Source organism: Colius striatus, chromosome 10, assembly GCF_028858725.1.
Source record: "Colius striatus isolate bColStr4 chromosome 10, bColStr4.1.hap1, whole genome shotgun sequence".
Lineage (NCBI taxonomy): Eukaryota > Metazoa > Chordata > Aves > Coliiformes > Coliidae > Colius > Colius striatus.
Window position 1 is genome coordinate 11,124,001 of NC_084768.1, and position 8,663 is coordinate 11,132,663.

The following is an 8,663-nucleotide window of genomic DNA, read 5'->3' on the forward strand; positions in this document are numbered from 1 at the left end:
TTCGTGCTGCAGCAGTGCCCAACGACGCGAGGCGGAGCGCCACTCGGTCCCGGCTACCCAGCGCCGGCTGGAAACCTCCATCGGCAGCAGCGGGGCGCGGACCTCGGACCCGAGCGTAGCTGCTGCCCTCAGCCACCGGCGCCGGACCCCTGTCCCCGGCAGCGAGGGGGACGGCGGTGCGAGGCGGGGCCCGGCGGCTGCCCCGCCTCCCTCCTCGGGGCTGCCGGGATGTTTACGGGCCCGGCAGGAGCCGCAGGGGGCGGAGAGCAGGTCGGGGCCGCTGCGGGTGCCCGCACCCCCTACCAGGAGCCCCGCTAGGCGCGCGCGGCTAGCTCCGGCCCGTCCCAGGGCCCGTGGCGCCGGCGGAGCCGGGGAGGAGAGGAAGCCAGTTACGGGCCCCGCGCCAGGAGCAGCCGGAGCAGGGCTTCCCGGTGAGCGGGGCGGCGGCAGCGGGGTCTCCGGGCAGGCGGCGTGGGCTCCGCGGGCGTGCGGGGGTCCCGGCGGCTGTGCCCGGTTCCCCGGCGGCGCTCCCCCCGCTGCGGCGCGCGGGCGGCTGCCGGGGGTCCCGCCTCCTCCCATTGGTCGGCGGGGCTCTCGCGCGCGGTGCCATTGGCCGCGGCAGCTGCCGCTCCGCCCGCCGCAGGGGGAGGGAGCGGTGCGGGGCTGGCACCGACAAACTTTCTGCGCGGCGCCGAGGGGGCGGCGTGGCCGTGGCCCCGCTGCGGTGCCCGCGCTTGCAGCGAGGCTCTCGCACTTGCCCAAGCCCCGCGGGTTAAGAGGCACGGCGGGCTGCTGCTGTGTGGGCGGCGAGCCGCTGTGGTTGGGATGGGGAAGAGGCTCCTTGAGGGCCACTCTGGCGTTTCGGCCGCCGAAAGATGAGCGGGCGGGGGGCCGGGACCCTGCCCGGCTGCGGCTCGGCCCGGCCCCTGCAGCGTTGCCTCGGGCTGCCTTGCGGCCTGGCGGCCGTGCCGCTCCTCACGGCGCCTCTGTCGCTGACCGGGCTCTCCAGGTTAATGCACTAGGCGGAGCGTCTTTCCATGACGATTTTCACCGTGTCCAGCTGGTTTTCACCAGGTTTCTCTGCCCTCCTCTCACCTGGGAGGTCGGTGTCGCGCTCCCTGTGCCGTCTGAGCCCTGTCTGCAGGGTTTCACACAGCACTGAGTACAAACCGCGTCGTCACTGGGAGCCACGGCCCTGCGGTGGCGAGTCGGGCGAGCCCCGTCCCAGGCGGGACCCGGCTGCCTCTGCCCCTCTCCCATCCGCAGGCGAGAGGAGACACTGTGGCCCCATCTCCAGCGGCACTCGGGACAGGCCGGCGGGCAGAGGGGGATGCCCGGCCCGCAGAGCCTCTCTTGCAGGTGCCAGCATTTCCTTGTCTGCTGTTACCAGCTTCCCGTGGCTGCTGGCCTTGCCTTGCTGTGCCACAGCGGTGGGCGAGGCTCCCAGATGGCAGCAGTGCCAGTGGCGCTGCGAGGCAGAGGGGAACCAGGACCTACTGGGAAATGCTGCAAGTGAGGCATCCTCCGTCTATTGGGGCTTTCTTCCCCTTGTCACACTTCTCTCTTTATGTTACATAGCACACGATCTCAATTATATTAATACTGGCCCTGGATTCCATTTTATGTCCATATGTGCTATACTTGCTTGGCTTTAAGATTCAGAAGTTCAGGATACTGTGGCATGTGCTTTGTCTTGCTATGCAGTTTGTGAGGAGCATCACTTCTTGAATGCTATGTGAGATGTTAAACCTACCTCTTCTGATAGAAGATGATGTGGTGCATTAAATCCTACAAATATTTGATTCCTGATATTTGAAAAAACTGTTTATTAAATGCTTTCACTTCGTGTCAACTTTTGCTTTTTCGCCTTAGAGGCGACAGCACTGTTTTCTCAGATTGCAGTGGCAGCATCAGGACAGGTCACAGGAGCAGTTTTGCTGAATATACTGGATTAATTTCCTGTATGAAATTGTATTACAAACTTGAGGTGAAGAAATTACAGTGAATGGTATGTTAATCTGTAAGGTAGACACTTTGGATGGTTATATGTCAGGTGGATATTTGCAGCTCTGCTGAATCAGGATGAATTAAGTTTAAAAATATTTTACTTTCATGGCTCTGTAGGAGACAAATTGATGTTGCTGTGCTGTAGAAATAGTCATATTTGAAATCTTGAACTTGGGCTGTCTTGAGGGAGAGAAAATGTGGTAGCAAACAGTCCATGGGCTATAAAAAACCGAGGCAAAGGTGGGAAGGCTGTTTTGTGTTGTGCAGAGGGAAACTTACCGATAGCTTTAAAGTAACAGCTTCAAGCCTTCCTGGTTTGTTTGTTTATTTTTTTCCGGTTTGCTACTGGAAGAAAGAATACATTAAGAGCACTTGCTCTCTAATTTCTAAACATGAGGGTAGTATATTTATAAATATCTGATGTTTGGGTAGATAACTTCTCAAAACACACCTAAAAATATTCCCTATAATGGTAGGGAGACTGCCTTTATCATAGGTACCCTGTATTCAACACATCACTTAGTAATGAGAGTAAAAAATTAATTTGAGAACAAGTCAAGGAAAGCTAGCCAACTAAAAATCTATATTTGATGGACTTATCACAGTCTACAGGGTCTACAGGAATGGGACAAATAGAATCTCATCCCCACCATAGAAACTTGTATTCAAAGGGAAAAAAATGTAATGTCTTACAGTTGATCTGAAAGCCTCTGAGCACATAAGAAAGTCAAGTGAAAAGCAGAGTAGGAGTAAATGCTTGTTTCACTTTGACCCGTGCTATCTTCTGAATTGTTAAGAGACTTATAGCCCACTTATACCTTTTTATGTGCAGTTGCACAAAAAGTAGGCAGCTTAGGAGATTGTCCACAGGGACAGTTTGGTGGGGCAGTTTGTACAGGCATGCAAAACCCCCTCATATTTAATAAACTTAGTACGACATCCTGGCTTTTATGCTAGCCCTGCATTTAGTTCTATCACTGTTGATGTCGTGTGACTTTGCAAGTTTAATGTTGTTCCAAACATCTGTGCTGAATGGATGAGTTGACATTACCTTGGAAAGTCTCCTGGGAAAAATCAAATTGCAGAAAATTCTTCCTTACCTCCAAGGGAATTTTTTTAGTGATTATTTGGTGCTTATCCAAAAGCTCCTCCCGAGTCCTGAGGAGTAGTGCTTAGGAATGATGAGGAGAGAAGGGTTAATACTATACGTAGTCATAGGAGTTAAGTGACTAATTTCCAGAAAATTTGGTCAGTCTAGCCACGTTCCATCTGTGCTTTGCAACAGAGATGAAAATAACTGACCAAAATACCAAAGTGGTGATAAGGGCAGCCTTTGGAGCACTGATTTGCTGTATTTATCGCCATTTGACCCCCCCCCCCCGCCCCAGCCACATGGAAATGAACTCGGACTGAGAGTCAAGTCGACCATCACTACCACTTTCCTTTTTAGTAAGTATTAGACAGATCCTTCCTGTCAGGTGAGCTAAAGTGGAAAAGAAGCAATGCTATTAAAATGAGTTGTGTCTCTGGTGAAGACAATCCTGTGCACTTGTCTTTGGTGTGTGAAACATAACTGATTCAGTTGTGATTTCGGCAGCAAAAGAAAGATGCAGTATATTTCAAGTGCCATTATTCCCAGGTGGACCAAGAGAACACATACTGGGAATTTGTTATAAAATTTTAATCAAGGCATTAAAAAGAAGAATTTTTAAGAAAATACTGTGAACAGTCATGTTAAAACCTGATTGCATGTATTTAATCTTTGATTATAGGTGGCAAACCAAATAGACTGTTTGCATCATCTGGCATTTGGGAGTTTGTATTCAAGCCTCTGTGCTTTAATCTGCTTGGAATGATTTATAAGAAAGTTGTTGCTCTCATTTTTAATAGCAACATCTGTGTCAGAGCAGGTTAATTACTGTAAAATGTCATCAAAGTACATTTAAAGCTTGCAGATCCTTGCTGAAATCTGTGGGAGGGTGTTAATGCTGTGAAGTGTTGATGAACCCGTTTTTTTTTTTAGTTCACGTGAATCTTTTGTTGTCAGTTTATGAAGTTAACAAAATTATTGATTCCTTGAAAGCTGGAAGGCAAAAATATCCCAAGTGAAGTTAAATTCTAAAACAAGTGAAAACTTGTGGCAGGAAAATGCATTCTGTCCTGTAGAGGCCCTTCTTTGGTACCCTTTTCGTCCTCATCTGAGAGCAGATCCAAAAAAGGAGTTGTCTTTGCAACAGTGAACTTCCAGTACTTGCCGTGACTGAAATTCAGAACTGTGTGTTAGGTGCATGGACTGCTTGGCAAGTTCATGGAGATAAGTAGGGCTTCAGAAGAGGAGCAGTGAGCAGCTTGCAAATAGAGCACTTAATGTGCAGCTAGTCATTGAGGATACTCTAAAAGCAGGAATGGATCTTGCATGTTTTAGCCAGTGGTGGTTTAATGTAAAACATAGAAACAGCTGTGAACTTGAGTGTTCGTCTGCTGCTAAGGTGGGTCTACTGGTTGCCTGCTGCTTTGCTTCTGGACCCAGGGATCCTGGATTACTGGCTGCTGTCATGCATAGTTTCAGGATTCAAAGGTAATTCTAGTTAGAGGATCATAGAAAGCCTGTGACACGTGACTGGGGCTACTTTTCTAATTCTGTATGGTGCTTTGTCCATTTGATCATCTTTGGGGTAGCACAGATTTTCTAACGTGTAGTACAGATATATTGTTGTTCAGCTTGTAAAGGTACATCTAATACCCGCAGTAGGCTACCACAGGGTGTTGTCTTGCTCTGATTTCTACAATAGTTAAACATTTCTTTAAGAGTGATGTGAAATGTATCTATTTCACCTGTAGTGATGTGGACATTACCAGGCACAGTTGTGTGCAGCCAGCCTTCCGAACTGGGTGTTTGCCCCCTGTGCCTGTCTGTAACGGGTTTATCTGACAATGCTTCCAGCCTTTTAATTTGTCCTGCATCTTTGTTAACTTCTGCGTGGAGCTCAACTGTTTACACTTTTAGTAAATCTCTTCAGCATTTCTTTATGAATAATTTATTTTTACAGATGCATTTAAATCCATCTCTTTGTTAAGTAAAGGTCTCATCTTCTCCCTCTGTATGCTGCGCTTGGGAGGTTTTGGGGTTATAAGGGCTTTCAAATCAGGTCTTGACCTCTTCTCTCTGAAAATATTTGTTTTGTTTTTTTAAAATCCTGGTTTATTTTTCTTTTGTATATTTTGTATCCTTTTTCTTTCCTGCATGTTATTTTGTTGAAAAAACTCTTGTCTTTGTGTTGAATAAATTGCCTTCTCTCTGTTCTTGCTCTTGCCTTCCCGTCATAGCCAGTTGGAATTTAAGTACTTGTTAGCATCCTTAACTAAGGAGAAAGTAAAATGAAATGTATCAGTGTGTTGCTGCAAGAAGGGAGATGTCCTATTTCTTTTGCAGTCCCCTTTCTATGTCTCCCATCTTTGAACTTCCCCTCCTTACTTTATTTGGGCACTCAGCAAAGTCCTGAGTGCATTGATTCAGCTCACTGCTGCATTAGGGAGTTAAATCAGCTCAGCTAAAGGTCTGAAGAGTTCAAGATGCTCTGCGGGATCATGTGACAGAGAAAGGGAAAGCAAGCAAGACCTTTGGTGTCACTGAGCTATTAGATTGACTTGTATAATTTCATGTTAGAGATCTAATTTGACAATAGATTAAACTAACTTAGGGCTGCCCTACCCCCAGCTGTGTCTTCCCCTCTGTCTTCTGCCATCACGGTTCTGTCCTTGTCTCTGCAATGGAACAGCTCAGGGAATTGACGTGGAAAAAAGTGACTTTGTCAAGGTTAGTTTTCAGCTAGTTGCAGTTACCTTACCAGGAGTCATAGTAGCCACAGGAACTCCACTGGAAGGAAGAGAAAAGGCTCTGGGAGGTGTGGCTGAAGGCAGGGGAAGCAGTGGCATCACCTAATCAGTTCATGCTGTCCTAAAGCCACATCCTTACAGAGGCAGTAGCACAATGGAGAGTGGTGAGGGCTGAGAATCTCGTTGGTAGTATTGTGGTTAGATACGAGACTTGATTCTCTGCAAAACTTTTAACTGTATCATGATTCACCTCTGTCCTTGATAACTGGCTATTTGGTATGAAGAAATGGGTTATTAAATTTCTTTCCAGGTGAACAGAAGTTAAATGAAAATGTAGAACCCTGCTGCCTGAACAGTTTTGGTTCCTATTTCCTCTTCAGTTCAAAGGAAATAATCAAATGGTTCAAAAAAGGACAAGTCGGTGCATGTACAACCCTTTGGGAGCACCTTGCAAGATAAGCAATCTACTTGAGTGACGTAATTGACATGGAGAGGGAGAAGCAAACAAAATACAACTTCTTAAATTGTGCAAATGAATGAAGAGGAAGAGAGGCAGACTTGTGAAGCAGGAGAGCTTGGACTCCTAACACCAAACCAGCTATCTGACTAGATGATTGGAGTTGCTAATGGTTCTGGAATGGACTAGCTTGACTACTTTAAAGGAAGGAGTGAAAGCACATCACTAATGGTTTGTTTTGTGTACCCAATCTTCTGTTTAGTACACTAGGGTGGTATTTTGAGAAACTTTGTAAAGCTGCTTAGTGATTATTTTGTCTATTACTAATGTTATCACAACGATGCTGTAAGAATGACAACAGTACTGTGAACACAAGCCATTTGTTAAGAGTTTCTTAAATGTTTTGCAGTTGGCTTTGAAAAACATTTCGGAGGCTTGCTGCTTTCTGTGGAGAGTTATTTCTGATCTTTTAAATATTCTCTAAAGAAACTACTTGAAAGATTTATTTTGCACGTGTTTTAACAGAGAAGGTAGATTGTATGCTTTTGTGCTGAACTTCATTGAAGTGGTACTGGAGAAATATTTCCATGCTTGTTCTGAATAAAGTTTTGTGAAACATTCAGTAGCTCTGGTGCAGAAGGGTGTTTGCAGTGTCTAGATTTGTCAAAAAAAAAATGTTATAGGAAATTTCCTACTGTTTAAGAGGTTTGGGAAAAATGTGTTCTGTCAAACCATCTGTAGAACTTTCAGGATTTGGAGCAGGATGTAAGAAAATAAATAATAAAGTGTAAAGGAAGAATAAGTTTCCACTCAGACACGTGACTTTTGTTCCTCTGAAGCCCTGGGCAAGTGTGACCAGGTAAAAGGCAGAGACGTTTTTTGTCTGTGTGACCAAACAATTGTTGTGGGCTTGCCTCTTGTTTGTGTATAAATGTATTTCATTCCTTGCATGCAAAGCTGCTGCTGAAGGTCTGCTGCTGTCTGCTGAACAGAGGTAGCTCTGATAAGCACCAATAAAAGTGGGTGCTGCACCTGCTCCCTACCAACAAAACATCATGTAGCCTGAGAAAGGATTGTCTTAGCTGGGAAAAGCCTTGTGAGCATTTGTATTTTTGTCTCTCCTGTTCTTCTTGCAACCCTTATTGTTAGTCAAAGCCTTGTGGGAACTGGGCAGACATCCTTCCTCTCATCTTATTGATGGAATGTGAGAGAGTTATAGTTAAGCTGTGTTCCTAATGATACAGTATCTCAAGGCCTTCCTAGTTAGCTTGTCAGAATGTAATGAGTGTACGTGTTTAGCTTACTTTCTATTTAGATAAAACTATTCTTGCATACTCCCTGAAATCTACAGATAAATTAATGCAATGTAAATGGTATGCATGCAACAGTTACAACTCTTCTGCTGATCTGCTATTTCCCATGCTGCCTATAGGTCAAAGATACTGGCCAGCAGATATCTATGCAGTTAAACAAGTGGTTGAGGCCTCTGAGGAGAAATGAGAGATGGGGTGATCGAGCTTTTATCAGAGACAATATTTATCTGTCTCAAATAGTTTAATGCACATCTTAATAATAAGTTCAGATGGGTGTAGTGGTTTATTTAATTTTATAAAACAACTAAACATAAGAAAAATTACTTCCCATAACAGTGCAGTAGTTGGCCAGAATATGTTCATAAACTCAAGCGTGCAAATAAGAATGAATTCTTCACTACTTCTGCTGCTGTTCACTGATCATAACTACAGATAGAATTACAGTATCATTACTGTATTTCTCTTTTCAGGACATAACGGACACTAACGTGATAGAATGGATGAACAGTCCCAAGGCATGCAGGGGCCTACTGCTCCACCTTTTCAGCCACAGGTAGAGTTTATTTTTTAAGTTACTCAAGAGTGGATGCTGTTATTTCTTCATAGAAAAGGAGGGAAATTAGAAAAGGTCTCTTGTGGGGATAAAGAAACTGTAAACAGCTAGAATGTGTCCTGCTAATCTTGAAATGAATTTCATATCATTCCTGTATTTCAGAGAAAATAATTTCTCTTCCTTTTTGCCTCCTACTGCTTCACTAACTTTGAGGGTTTGGAGTGGGAGGAGGAAGCAAAAATGAAGGCAGTTGTCTTCCTGAGAAATGCTGAGCTGTTAAATTCTAAATTGTGTCAGAAATACCATGTGTATTACAGACTGTTACCTTCAACTTTCTGTTCTTACACCCACTGATCCTGAGACTATATGGATTAGTGCAATTACCTGTTGAAACCAGGCAAAAGAAATTCCTAGTAGCTGTATTTCTGTTAGAAAGAAGATGCTTTTTGATGGTGACTGACCAATCAGTTTAACTTTTCAAAGCAGTTTTTCCATG

At 45.2% G+C, this 8,663-nt stretch overlaps 1 protein-coding gene across 2 annotated transcripts in view; it reads left to right on the forward strand.

Annotated features, from left to right (window-relative positions):
- The first annotated feature begins 230 nt into the window (after nucleotides 1–230).
- Nucleotides 231–8,663, forward strand: part of NEK7 (NIMA related kinase 7) — a 64,303-nt gene continuing 55,870 nt past the window's right edge. Inside the window, exons 1-2 of one of the 2 annotated variants that reach the window (XM_062003709.1) lie at nucleotides 231–431; nucleotides 8,085–8,167. In XM_062003709.1, the coding sequence (XP_061859693.1) occupies nucleotides 8,111–8,167 (57 nt within the window). In that variant the 5' untranslated portion in view covers nucleotides 231–431; nucleotides 8,085–8,110. Of the gene's footprint in view, nucleotides 432–4,358; nucleotides 4,586–8,084; nucleotides 8,168–8,663 lie in introns of those variants that run through there. The other variant, XM_062003710.1, reaches the window with a different exon arrangement.